General features: G+C 44.6%; 1 protein-coding gene across 1 annotated transcript in view; it reads left to right on the top strand.

The window, feature by feature from the left end:
* The first annotated feature begins 994 nt into the window (after nucleotides 1–994).
* Nucleotides 995–14,603, top strand: part of sgip1b (SH3GL interacting endocytic adaptor 1b) — a 40,936-nt gene continuing 27,327 nt past the window's right edge. Inside the window, exons 1-6 of the mRNA XM_034105314.2 lie at nucleotides 995–1,354; nucleotides 7,891–7,954; nucleotides 8,385–8,430; nucleotides 8,799–8,855; nucleotides 9,122–9,179; nucleotides 10,272–10,447. Coding sequence (XP_033961205.1) covers nucleotides 1,345–1,354; nucleotides 7,891–7,954; nucleotides 8,385–8,430; nucleotides 8,799–8,855; nucleotides 9,122–9,179; nucleotides 10,272–10,447 — 411 coding nt within the window. The 5' untranslated portion in view covers nucleotides 995–1,344. The remainder of the gene's footprint in view (nucleotides 1,355–7,890; nucleotides 7,955–8,384; nucleotides 8,431–8,798; nucleotides 8,856–9,121; nucleotides 9,180–10,271; nucleotides 10,448–14,603) is intronic.

The following is a 14,603-nucleotide window of genomic DNA, read 5'->3' as shown; positions in this document are numbered from 1 at the left end:
TTTCAACAAAGGACTTAAGGAGACTTAAGGGTTTCGAAGACAACGCCTGACCTCTTATTTTTATCCTTTTATGTCTGTGGTTGAGTCATGCCTTTTTCAAAAAGATATCTCTGCTGCTCTCTGTCCTGGATATATAATAGGGGACCAAGAAGTGCTACGCTCGATTCAAGTTACAAGTACAAGTCTTGCAACATCTTACTTAAGTAAAAGTGCATAAGTATTGGCATCAAAATAAACTCATATAACAAACGTTTAATAAATCGTTATGGTAAAAGTCTAAAGTAGCATAAAATAAAAATACTCAGGTAAAGTACGAATAGCTGAAAATTGTAATTAAGTACAGTACTTGAGTTACTTTGAGGTAAATGTACTATGACATTTCACCATTAATGTGTATAAAATAATAATAAATAATTAATATCATATCATATAAAAAATATAATGAATACAATAATATAAAGAAGTAATAAAGGGCATACAAAATACAACATATAATTATACAAAAATAAATGTTTAGCTTACATATTAATATATAACATCAAATATATAATATTAAAAAAAAATATATATATATATATATATACACGCTTATATGAAAAGGTGATGAATCACATTAAAATGATTCTGCAAAAATGTACAAATGTATTTTATTTTTAAGAAAATGTACATTTAGACACACTGATTAAAATGTAGGAAATGTTCCAATTCTTATTTTCTTTCCATGCAGCCCATTCCGTGTGACCTTGTATAATATGTATGCAGATGGCTGTGGAGTGTCTGCTCAAGGCAAGCCGAGAGGTGCTGAGGGGACAGCGGTCATGTGACCGTGGCTGCAGGGATTGGCTTAGTGCAGATGTGACATCAGCAAGCCTCCCACTCCCTCCCTCCCTCCCTCCCTCCCTCCCTCCCCTCTCTCTCCGCCTCTCTCTCTCTGTACCGCTCTGCTTTTTCCCCCTCCCCTCCTTCTCCTTTCCTCAGCATCCCCCCTCTCAGAGATGGCGTGTGTCGGTGCTGCTCGGGCGGCCAGGGCCTAACGTGCACTCAGAGAGGACGCCCCCTCCCCATCCCCCGATTTGCTGCATATTCCTCGGGTGTCTCCTCTCGCCGTGTCCTCCACCGCCGCCGCCGCCACTGCTGCTTCTGCTCTTCCAACGCTCTTTACCACCCCACCTCCCTGTGCGGGCGTCTGGGAGTCGGGGGCCCTCGGGGGTGGAGGGGAATCGTGCTTCGCTGGGGGAGCTGTGCGGAATTAGCTATGCCCTACCCGAGCATCCTTTGACCGGCTGGATTTCTCCATTTCTGCGCACCAGGGGGGGGCGCCACGTAGGATGAAAAGCAGCAGTCATGATGCAAGGTAAATCATCAGTGCTCCTTTTATTCCCCATGGTTTCTTTTGCGTCCTCCTCCTGCCCTCTCGTGTCCCTGCTGGGGCCGTTAAGGCTCCTGGATCCCGGTGATGAGATCCGTCGTACCGCGAGGACCTTTGAGCCGAGCTGCATGCATGACCGGTGTGACAATGTCAGTGTGGGAGCGTGGCGTCGTTAGTGACACGTTAGGAGAACATGCAGGTGATAGCAGAGGTGTGGATTTGTAAAGGAAGAGCAGTGTAGCCCTGCCTTGCTAATATCCTGCTGTGTGTGTTTACACGTGTGTGTGTGTGTGTGTGTGTGTGTGTGTGTGTGTGTGTGTGTGTGTGTGTGTGTGTGTGTGTGTGTGTGTGTGTGTGTGTGTGTGTGTGTGTGTGTGTGTGTGTGTGTGTGTGTGTGTGTGTGTGTGTGTGTGTGTGTGTGTGTGTGTGTGTGTGTGTGTGTGTGTGTGTGTGTGTGTGTGTGTGTGTGTGTGTGTGTGTGTGTGCGCTCCCTTTAGTTACACACTTAGTCATACAAATACATGTTTCAAAAGAACAGGAAGCGGCACCAGAGCTTAATATAATATTCCAACCCATGCCTTAAACCATGCCTTTCCTTAGTGCTCGTGTTAAAGTTACAGCTGCTGTTGCAAAGTAAACAGTAGTGGAATAAAGTCGGATGGAGGAGCTGAATCATTTATCCAGCCCTCCATGACAGATGCTGGGCCCTTACCATCCATTAATGCCAACGTGGTAATAGAAGTGGGCTATTATTAGCAGAAAGGCCTGCAGTCAGCCTGCCATGATATAGTACTCAGTGCTCGAGCTATACAACAGCACACGTGTGTCACATGCTCATCTTAGCCCTCGTTAGCTGCGTTGCTAAGTCCGCTGGGTACAGTAGGCTGTCAGGTGTACTTAGTGGTGTTATCTGGACGCAGACATGTGCAGAAGGCTACATGACAACTGTTTTGTTTATGCAGCATATTATAGAACAGCTACATTAATTTAAACATACTCTGAACAAGCCTTATAATGTTAGACTGCATAGTGTAACAGAAGGGATGCTAGTCTTTGATCAAGCGTGTGCAAATGACCTTGTTTGGAACTGTTTACACTACAGTGGTTTGACATTGATTCCATAATGCTTTTTTAAAAATTGTTATGTTCTTTACCCTAATGGCTCCCCCGCCCCGTGGCTGGTTTGTTCTTAACCGACTAAAAGAGATTTCTTGAATAGATTCATAATTTTTTTTACACCATTTTTATGACGTATTAAATATAAAAACCTATTAGGACATATTTGGCAAACACAGATTTAAGGTGATACTTTTGCATGGATCTGTCTGTAACTATTGTGTATAATGTTCAACAGATCTAGTCAATTTAATCAATTAAGTGGCAGAATCGAGGTTATTATTTGAGCGGAGGACAGCCCAGATGTGTTCCATTTAATCGAGCATGGCATTGTTACCAATCTATTCAGGCTGCCTCTCGATGCAGTTAATACCAGGACTGTATGGAAATCAACTTGTCAACAAAGTGCAGCCTTATCGATAGGTGATCCATTCCAGGCAACACTATAAAAGGAAATGGATCATCCGACCACACTGTAAAGACAACTAATTGGACTGAAAACCGAGACATCATCATGTGTCATATGAATGATATTACATGTATTCATTGGTATAAGATCTCAGTAGGTGGTGGTGCCACTTGTTGTTTTGTCAACTGCAAAATAAGTGGCTTATTCTAAAATGTAACTCTAAGGATACACAATGATCTTGGCAAGTCATTGGCATCAATTGGAATTGGTTGTCATTTCCGATATCTGCACAAATCCTATATCCTACATCCCTATTTCAAAATATCCAACAATTATTAAAATAAAGGTCCAAACAGATAATAAAACCTTCCCCATTTCTAGGTGTACCTTTAAACAAGTTAAGTTACGTTTCCTTGGGATTGTGTGGAACTAGTTTTTCCCAACCTTGGTTGATTGGTTTTGTCTTTCCTCCGTAATTCAAACATATTTCTATATGACTGTAACTGAGGCGTAGTGTTGTTAGGCTGTCAGTGTTGCTTTAGCAGAGGAAGGTGTGTAAAGAATGTTCACACCTATGCACAACTGAACAACCGGTATCAATAACGTACATGTTCCCACGCTGGTTTGTTCAGATATGTTTTGAGACTCCATTATCAGAGATTTAGTAGTCCGCTGCTGACAGTCAGAGAATTTAACTTTAAGTATAATTTATTACCTTAAGATTGCCTTAAGTCCAAATCCACATTTCTTCTGGAGCTCTCAGTCTAATCTACTGTAGTAGCCTTCATCTGCACACACTGTTTGTACTCCATCTATTGATAAAGGCCACCAGATGCAGCTGAATGCTCTTGAAGAAATTCACTTCCTCCGGAGCCTTCTGCCAATAAATACTACAAGATAATGCTAAGAGAAATCTAGACCCGTGATAAATGTTTCTCAAAGCAAGAAAGTTGGAGGTCATGAAAATGATTTCAGTTTTGTAGCAAGGCTTTTGGGAAACCAACAGATGTTTTAGAGACAGTGTGCAGTGTCAGTTTTGGATGAAATAATTCGCTTTTTTCACGATGTTCGGGTTTCCCTGATACATTTGAACATTCACCAAAAATGTACTTGAGGTTTACCATGTGAAGATGAATTGTATGCCAAAGTAAAAGTGGTGGGAGTATATGTACGGAAGATTATTAGGGACAGACATACAGGGCTGAAATGAGAGGAGGAGGATATTCTTGAGAATTGAATATTATCCCCAAAAAGAAAATAAGATAAAGGTCCTACACCTCTCAAAATGTCAGCCTTCAGATTTGGGAAGTTTTTAGCAATTTTCTGAAAGCATAGAGGCATGCGTTTGAAACTCTAATTTGAAAATCAAATGATGTTAAAATTGTAAAAATATAGTAATATCATTACCTCATTATTTAGTAAAAAAGCCCCAATCTCAAGTATGTGCCAAAATAACAACAACATATTCTAGATCTTAGCAAAATATTGCCCAACTTGTCTCGCAGTATTAGCACAAATAAGACCCAACCTGAACTACAGCTAATCCTTAGTTACACTGTGTAATGAGAGTTGTAGGGCTCTCCTCAGGCACACTTGGCTTCTAAAAGGCAAGGCAAGTTTATTTATATAGCACTTTTCAACGCAAGGCAATTCAAAGTGCTTTACAAAAAAAAAAAAAAAAAAAATATGCAGCAGTTTGCTTTTTCTCCCCCAGTATGTTTACTATTCTTTTAGCAAGTGTGTCACATTCAGCTTGAATCTCTGTGTTGACTCCTTACCACACAACACACGTGCCGGTTAGGAGTGGACAGCAGGCTGGCTGTTCGGAGCTGTCTCCACTGATACAGGTTGTGATGCAGGAGTAATCCGTGCTATTGAGCAGCCCGGCTAGCTGCGAATACATCACAGGTCCTGACACGTCCTTCAGTACACTGGAGAGCTTCCTCCCAAGTGAACGGTACTGAGCTCCAGTCTTCCCTTTTATACAATGTATTCTTATCAGTGTGTGTGCTGACTCAATATTTATTAGATTTCAAATTCACTTTGATTTACTTTTCAGTACAGGACTACATATCGGACAAATAAACGAGCAATCATGTATTCTTGTTTTCAAAAGCAGCCCACAGGCGGCCTCTGAAGAGCACAACATGTTCACCACCCAACTGCCTGTCACACGTGTCCCTGTTGCTCTTGTATGGATGTGAGAACCAACTGGAAGAAACATGTTACACACCGAGCCGATGCATAAAGAAGAGAGAATGCGACTCAGATGGTTTTATTTTCTTGCAGTGTTTTATACTTCTGATCAACTGTCTTTTTGTAATTTAAGGTGTCAGACGAGTACATGTTTAATACAATCATATTTATTTTGACATTCTTAACTTAAGAGAATCAGGAATATTCTCACTTAGAGCAACTCGGCTTGTTAGACTTATTAGCCTCTGTTGTTTGTGTATCCACAGAGCAGGACAAACAAACAAACAAACAAACAAACAAACAAGCTCTATTTGACAGAGAATTCTACAACTCTCAGACCTTTTTGAATCATCAATGTCGAATGGTGTCAATGTCTAATCATCTTCTTATTTTAGCTACACTACTCAAAATGGAAATGCCTCTGTCTGTGCTCAGCTGGTCCTTCAGTCCGTCACCTTGGTCCTTCAGTCCGTCACCTTGGTCCTTCAGTCCGTCACCTTGGGCCAGACTGAAAATATATCAATTATTATTAGGAAGATTTCCATAAAAAAATATACAGACATCACGTCCAGAGAATAAATCATTCATCCCTTTCACTATTCATCTAATGTATCTACCTTCAGCTAAGCTTTATTAGGCCTAACATTCAAATGTTAACATGCTAACACATTAGCAAAACATTCATAAAGACATGGTTCACACCTGTAGGTTAGCTTGTTAACATGCTACACTTGTACCACAAAAATCCATAGTAGATGTCTGGATGTTATCATGCTAACACGATACACTATTACCATATCAATGCATGCCAGCAGACGCCTATATTAGCATGCTAACACATTAAAGTAATACCTCAACAATGCATGCTAAATATCAGTGTGAAGCATGCTAACACACTCAAGTAATTCAACAACAATATAAACATCAGCATGTGAGCATGCTTGGTTAAAGAATCTGAAAGTTTGCATGCTAACTCCCTTCAACTAGCTTCTGCTACTGAATCTTTTTAAATGTTACTGATTTACATCAAATGTATCTACACTCTTTTAAAATGTAAATATTGTTGCAGACTAAAATCACAAAATAAATCAGCTTAAGCTTAAGAGATATTCAAATGTTTTTGTCAGACATAAAACATGTAAGTACCACTGACCGGTGTGCAGTGCATGTGTGACATAGGTTGCTCATTGACACCACAAGCCAGCGTCAGAAACACAGATGAACTATTCGACTACAATTCTACATAGACATAAGTTGTTCTGCCGAGATCTTCATGCTCTGCACGTGTTGAATGATTACTTGTCTGTCGTCCCAGCCGCCCTGACTCGCTGCATAGTGCCAACCGTCTGTGCTGCAGGGTCTTGGCACCCAGTCTGGCTGACTATGGCTGCGATAGTAGATCTTTCCCCCACTCTGCCTTTCATCTCGCTAATGAAGTGGACACATTGATCAATGTTTGTTTGTTTACTTCAGTCAGGGAGGGGACACTTTAGAGGATTACGTCTGCGCTGCTTCATTTGACGTGAAGGCTTTCTCCAGATGATGTTTGTGTCCCGAATGGATTTGTTCATTGAAATCATCTTATTGTGGTTACTGCATTTCCTGCGTATCCAACAGGACAGAATCATCCTCAAGTTACTCTACATCAGCCTGTTACCCTTTGGTGTTATTTACTTTGAAGTGCATTGTAATGACAAGACTATTAGCTTTATACACTGAACACAAATATAAACGCAACACTTTTGTTTTTGCTCCCATTTTTCATGAGATGAACTCAAAGTTCTAAAACATTTTCTATATACACAAAATAACCATTTCTCTCAAATATTGTTCACAAATCTGAAAGAATGTGTGATAGTGAGCACTTCTCCTTTGCTGAGAGAATCCATCCCACCTCACAGGTGTGGCATATCAAGATGCTGATTAGACAGCATGATTATTGCACAGGTGTGCCTTAGGCTGGCCACAATAAAAGGCCACTCTGAAACGTGCATTTTTGCTTTATTGGGAGGGTCTGGGGGGGTCCGAAAACCAGTCAGTATCTGGTGTGAGGGGTAGGGTTAGGGTTAGGGTTAGGGTTAGGGTTAGGGTAATGTTGTGAATCGAGTGGCCCGTGGTGGTGGTGGGGTTATGGTATGGGCAGGCGTATGTTATGGACGACGAACACAGGCCACTCGATTCACAACATTACCCTAACCCTACCCCTACCCCTACCCCTCACACCAGATACTGATTTTTTCAGATTTGTGAACAATATTTGAGAGAAATGGTTATTTTGTGTATATAGAAAATGTTTTAGATCTTTGAGTTCATCTCATGAAAAAAGGGAGAAAAAACAAAAGTGTTGCGTTTATATTTTTGTTCAGTGTATATAAAGCTAATAGTATTTATATATATATATATATATATATATATATATATATATATATATAGGCTCCAGAACAGTGTTTCTCAAACTCTTTCATACCAAGGACCACTTAACCGATGAAAAAACACTCGCGGACCACGTAACTCCACAAATATCCAAAATCACATTGTTTTTCTAGAGCAGATGACAAATCGCCTGAAAATGGTACAAACAAGTGGCAACATGTGTGACGAAGGTGTTGCGCTGGGCTATAGCGCAACATGACACTTAAGTTTGCTCCATTGCGGAGATATTCCCGCGAGAGTGCGAAGAACTTACATTTATTTATTTATTTCAAATGTGAAATTTGACCAATATACACACTTTGAGAAACACTGCTCGAGAGCATTAATTTAATTCTTCATGATGTTGTTCTCCCTCTCTCTGCACTAGGACTCAAAAACAGAACCAGAAAAGCCCTGGGCTTAAAGAAGAAGGACAGGGATACGGATGGAACGTGAGTTTGCTCAGACACAACTAACAAGCCGAGTTTACAACCGTCCAACTCTGAAAACAGAATTGGGATGAATAGGGCTGGGTATCAAAGCTCAATCATTTTACCGACTGAAATATGTATCTACCATTGAGTATATAACTTTGCCAAATACAGAATGTTTGTTGGATGTGTGCCTTTTTTGTATTCTCTAAAACAATATTTTTTTATATAATTCAAAATGTTGCCAATTTTAGTCAATTTTGTTAAGGCAAGGTTCTTGTACCGCTGTTTGTGTTTTGACAACATTCACATTTGAGACTATTTTTGTTAAATGAAAGAAAGGGATATTGTAGAATAACATGATTATATCTACGAAAGTATAATTAAATCATTGCCAAACCTAAAATATTGTTTTCCTAAAATTTACTTTTTTGTCCTTTTGTCAAAACAGGAGTTCACCTGACAAAGAAGGAAGTGGAAGCGGGAAAAAAGGAAGTGTATGTACATTTCACATAGTTTTGTAGTTTGTTAGGTTCTTTTCTTTGTTAGTGATATACATACTATATCCATTTATTCAGTGTTTTACAATGCAACTGTTACTGCCTTTGGAGTATAACTTCCATGTATTACAACTTGCTTTACGTAGTTTTAGGCCACGGCACGACTACCAAGTCTGCCAAAGCACGAATCTTGAAAAGTCAGACAATCGAACATGTCATAAAAAGCCAACATTTAATTTGAACCACACTTTTTGAAAGTAAAAAGTTAGTAAATAAAGTAGGTAAGCACAATTGATCATTCACACGGACATGTTTATACTAACTTCTCTTTTCACTATTCTCTCTTTGGTCCATTTTGTAATTAGAAAAAAGCCAATGGAGCACCCAATGGTTTCTATGGGGAGATTGACTGGGACAGATATGTAAGTCTGCGCAGCTTCTCCTTTTTTTCAATATTTCTTACCAAGCACACTTGCAATCAGTGTCACATATCGTTAGGTTTGATATTACTGAGTAAACGTTGCAAATAGAGTGCTAGCTGCATATTCTGTGAGTCAGCAGGAGCTTCCAGCAAGACTTTTGTGAAATCTGACCCATATAAATATGCAGAGCTGTTCACAGGGAAGAGTTTAGCGACGCCTCTGTGACTGTACATCGTGTAACAGACTTTGTCCTCTCTCTTGTACAGGCCTCTCCTGACGTGGACGACGAGGGCTTTAGCCTCCGGCCCGGGGACGAGGGCGATGATATCCTTTGAGGAGAGAAGAAGTAGTCCTGGGACTCTTCTCCTGCAAAACTATTGACCTGTTCTGAGTGACTCTTTGGACGAGTACTTCGCTGTATTAAATAGGCCAAATCAATAGTCCTTCAGTCTCTTGCCACATCACATGTGTATGTCCTTGCAGTTGCACAATGACAGAAGAAGGGCAGCCAGACTAGAGTTTTGGTTCTCTGCCCTGACCCCATTGGGGCCTACTTGACCCGCAAGTTTATTTTTTCTGTCATTAATAGGGAGTAATGTTATACCATCTCTATGGCAATGGCATGTTAAATTGTTCTTACTGTGGAAAAGTGGCCTTTAAAAAAAAAACAATATTCCTTTTGGGGGGTTTCCCTTTCTTGAAGTGTGTTGTATAGGTTTTTATGTAAATAGTCTGCAAAGGCTAAAATCCCAAAGTTACCTCCAGAGGGAGTTTCTCTCCCACACTTCCGTAACAAAGTGACATCACTTTGTAACAGTCTGCCGGCCAGCTAACCAATCAGAGCAGACTGGGCTCTGGTTTCAGAGCCCAGTCTGCTCTGATTGGTTAGCTGGGTGAAAAGAGGTGCTGCAGCAAAGGCAGTATGAAAAAAAATTAAGGGCTTTTTGAACATTAAGGCATGGAAATATGTCACAGTAGAGTCAAAGACTACAAATATGAACCTGGACTTTTGCATAATAGGGCCCCTTGAATCAGAACCTGCTGACATGGTTTAGATTCGGATGCTTGGACAGAAACTTTGCAGATTCATTTAAGGTCAGGCCAGATTTGTGTAGCCCCATCTTGGCTTTAATTGAGCACACAATCATCATTAAGATTGACCGCATGTTCACTGTTTCATCAATATTTTTGCTCACGTAGGTGTCAGTGGCTTTTTGTTTGAAAAATAGTCTAAACATTTGCCCAAGAAGTATGGTTTGGAGTTTCATCAACAGCAGGTGTAATACAGTTAGTAACTGTGCAGACTGAGACACAGAGCATCGCACTCTCATTTGAAAAGAATATGCTATTTTAAAATTCTGTACAAGAGTGACTAAGCCTCCATCTGATGTTACTTTGTCCTTGACAAATGTTCACCAGCTTCCAGAGGAAAGCACTTTTTCTCCTCCAGTGACTCGGAGGACGATGAAGAGAACAAGAAGAAGTTCAAAATCAGGATCAAGCCGCTGGTGGCGGACAGTGCCAAGTGTGTCCCCTCGTCTATGGACGAGCTGAAAGCCTCGGTGGGGGGCCTGGCCCTCTCTCCGTCTCTGGTGAGCACTGCTGATCAGAACTATAGGTTACTTACGTAACCCCAGTCCTCAGAGTAACATGTAATGAGATGTCTCACGATGTGATGCGCCTCATCGCGGAGCAAACAGAAGCATCAATCTCATTACGCCAATCCTGATTGGCTGGTGATCTTGATGTCAGCGTCAGGGGAATTCACCCCCTATAAGTAGCCTGCGCCACGACGCATGCGTCATTCAAAATAAGCACCTCTTCTCGCTTCACCATAGCAAGGAGGGCCGTCTGGTGAGACATCTCACTTCATGTTACTCTGAGGACTGGGGTTACGTAAGTAACCTATAGTTCTCATTCATAACACTCCGTTCGATGTCTCACTATGGGAAATTGTAGCTCCCGTATTGTCAGACGAGCTTATCTCGAAAATCACCGATCAACCAGAACGTAACAGGTAGAGCTCTGACTCAACCAGGTGCCCAGCACTGCTTGAGTCACAATGGGAGGAGAACGTCCAGCCTGTTAAGAGGCGGACAAAAGTGAGCGGCGAGGACCAGCTCGCCGCTTGCACCAATGTCTTGGATGGTATGGCTGCATCCTGGACAGAGCCCAGGATGCAGCCAGACCCTGAGTCGAAAGAGCTCGCGGACCCGAGGGTGCCTGCGAACTCTGACTCGTAAGGGCCCCAAAGCAATTGCTTCCACAAACCAGTGGGAGAGCCGTTGCTTAGTAACAGGCTTGCCCTTATAAGGGTTAACCCAGGACACAAGGGGTTGGTCATTATGACGAAGCACCCTTGATCTGTCCCTGTACGTGCGTAAAGCACAGGCTGGACACGGCAAATCCGGCCGATGTTCCCCGGAGGAATACAGTGGCGGGGAGGATGCCTCAATGTCAAATGTGGTACCTGAACCAACCGCCTTAAGATAAAGGCAGGGTTGGGCTTCAACCACACTCTGTTTGTCCTGGGGCGAACCGAGTGCATGAAGACTGTACAGATAGCGCATGAGTGCCACTGGCTCGCTTGGCAGCTGCCAGGGTCAGCTTCATGTCACACTGTATTCAGATTGTACCACTCACGGGCCAGGCCCACAGAGCCAAGCACTCTGGGTGTGGGTGAAAGATCGCCCCCCCCCGCTTGGGACAGTATGTCCCCGCGTAGTGGGAGCTGCCATGGCTGCCGCACAGCAGCTGATATATCTCCGCTAGCCAGTACATAGCTGGCCAGTGCGGAGCTATCAGGATAAGTGTGTGGCGTTGCTCTCTCACTCTGGCCAGCGTTGGGGGTATCAGAGCCAGGGGTGGGGAACGCGTACAGAAGGCCCGGGGGCCAATCGTGTGCGAGTGCATCCACGCCTAACGGTACATTTAGATCGCGCATCGAAAAGAACAGCTGACACTGAGCGTTGTCTTTCGATGCGAACAGATCCACCGCGGCTCTGCCGTAACGCACCCACAGCTGGCTCACAATCCTTGGATGTAGAGTCCAGTCTGCATAAAGTGGTGTACCTCTGGACAGTAGATCTGCCCCGAGGTTCATCACTCCCGGTACGTGCGTCGCTCTCAGAGAGAGGAGACGTCTACCGCTCCATAGGATCAGTTTGCGCGCCAGTGTGTGTAACTGGAGAGAACGCAAACCCCCTTGGCGGTTTATATACGATATTGTGGTCGTATTGTCTGTCCTCACGAGGACGTGATGTCCCCTGAGGAAAGGCAGAAAGCGTTTTAGGGTGAGGAACACCGCTAAAAGCTCCAGGTAATTTATGTGCGCCCACTGGAGGTCTCTGCTCCAGAGACCCCTCACCGGGCGACCTTCATAAATACCTCCCCAACCTGTCAGACATGCGTCCGTGGTGACCACCTTCCGTGAAAGGACAGCACCCATAGGCACACCTCGTACTAGAAAAGTCGGGTGCAGCCAGTGGCGCAGTGCCATTACGCATTTCACAGTAACCATCACTCTCGGGGTTTAGTTTTAGGGCGGCCACCCAGCGCTGAAACTCCCTCATGTGTAAGCGTCCCAGTCGTACGACCAGGATGGCTGACGCCATGATCCCCAGTAACCGCAGGCATGATCTGAAGAGAACATGTTTGCGCAGCTGGAAAAGAGCAAGACAAGCTCTGAAAGCTTTCACTCTTTCCGCTGACAGGCGGGCTGTAAAGGGCACCGAGTTCAGGCGTAAACCCAGGAAGAGTATAGTCTGCGCGGGGCACAACATGCTCTTCTCTGTGTTTATTATGAAACCCAGGTTGAGCAGGTGCTTTACGAGGACATTTGTCTGCGTAACAGCCTCCTGCTCCGACTGTGCGAGAAGCAGCCAGTCGTCCAGGTAGGTCGCCAAGCGAATACCCTGTTGTCTTAACGGGGCTATCTCGGCTTCCGTACATCGTACAAAGACACTCGGACTGAGAGACAGGCCGAAGGGGAGTACTCTGTATTCGTAACAGATCCCCTGAAATGCGAATCTCAGATATTTCCTGTGTGGGTAATATACTTGGATGTGAAAATAGGCATCTTTCAGGTCGACTGATGTAAACCAGTCGTCTTGTCGCACGAGCCGCAGCAGAGATGTGTGAGTGAGCATTCTGAATTTATATCTTTTTAGATATTTGTTCAGAGCCCTCAAATCAAGTATTGGCCGAATTTCGTTCCCTCCCCGTTTGGGAACGAGGAAGTACTTGGAATAGAAGCCGCCCTGACTCTGCTCGGCGGGTACAACAGATATAGCCCTCTTTTCTAGGAGTGAGAGAATCTCTCTCTCCAGAATATGGGCTGACTCTCCTCGGGCCTGCAAATACAGAATGCCCGAGAAGCGAGGGGGGGTGACAGCGAATTGGAGTCTGTAGCCCCGTGTTACTGTCTTGAAAACCCAAGCAGATGTTGCGAGCATCTTCCACTGTATGCTCCTTAGAGCCAGTGGAGATGTCACGTCTCTTCCCCTCTGAGTCTCTATTTGTTGTGTTATGGGGCCCTCTAGTGTCTGAACACAGTGGTGCCCCTTTTCGACAATCCCCACCGACACTGCGCATGCGCGTGACGGTGGTGCCTTCACAGACCCGTCAATTGTCCGCCCTTTGAGAGAGGCCGTAGCTGCTCTCAGAAGGGGAACAGTTGACGGACTGTTTATTGTTTTTCTTTAAAAAAAATTTGAGCTGCGCCCTTGGCTCGAAGCCTGTATGCGTCAGCGGAAAATGTTTTATGACAGAAAAATCAATAAGTGTGTGACATGTGTTTATGCGGACTTGAGGATGGTGTTGAGGCATCTCTCGAGGCGGCGGGAACACATTTAGAGCTGGGGAACCGTGGACTTCCAGCTCTGTCACAGAGGGGAGAAGGAGGGGCTGTCACGCCGCTCGCTTCTTCTTCCTCGACTGCTGGCCGAAATTCTGGGTTGGCTGCGCCTGGGCTGCAGCCGGAACGGAGATTTTCTAGGCCAGCTTGCCCTTGTCTCCAGCCTGGGCTGGGGACTCGGGGCGGGCTGCGACCTCTGCGTTTTCGGTATTTTGAACCGAGCAGGGTTCGGGGCAGCTTGGGCGAAGGGCTGCCGCTGTGAAGGCAGCGGCTGGGCCCTTCGAGGGAGGCAGAGGTGGAGGGCCTCGTCCTCCTTCTTTTTCGACTCGCATCTCCTCTGCATGGAGGCGAGAGCGGAGCCGAAAATCCCCTCGGGAACGATGGGCATGTCAAGCACATCCTCCTTTTCCCGGTCTGGGAGGTTGGTGAGGTTGAGCCATCTAGCTCTTTCCTGCACCACCACGATCCCCATTGTTTTGCCCGTGGCCTGGACGGCGCAGTGTTGGACACGGAGACAAATGTCTGTGACCAACTCGTCCAGAACGGCCGGTCCAGGATTACTCGACATATCCTCACAGAGCTCCGCTTGGTATGCGGTTAGCAGTGAGGAAACGTTCAGAGCCCTGGCGGACAATGCTGCGGCTCTGTAGGCCCGTTCAGTCATGGTCGACTGGAAACGGTCCACCTTCGTTGGCAGCGTGGGGTTCCTGCTTGGTGACGGGCCCATCCTCGGTAGGAGGTGGGCTGCCACCAGCAGTTCCATCGGCGGTATGCGGAGCAGGCCGAGCCTCTCCATACCGTCGCAGTCTAGGGAGGAGGCACCCTGGATTGGGGCCTTGTTGCTAAAGGGTCGGTCCCTCCACGAGACCGACACCTCATCCAACATCTCCGGA

The sequence above is a fragment of the Pseudochaenichthys georgianus genome, chromosome 17, assembly GCF_902827115.2.
Source record: "Pseudochaenichthys georgianus chromosome 17, fPseGeo1.2, whole genome shotgun sequence".
Classification (NCBI taxonomy): domain Eukaryota; kingdom Metazoa; phylum Chordata; class Actinopteri; order Perciformes; family Channichthyidae; genus Pseudochaenichthys; species Pseudochaenichthys georgianus.
The sequence above is the reverse complement of the archived record's forward strand: the minus strand, read 5'-3'. Positions and strand labels throughout refer to the sequence as shown.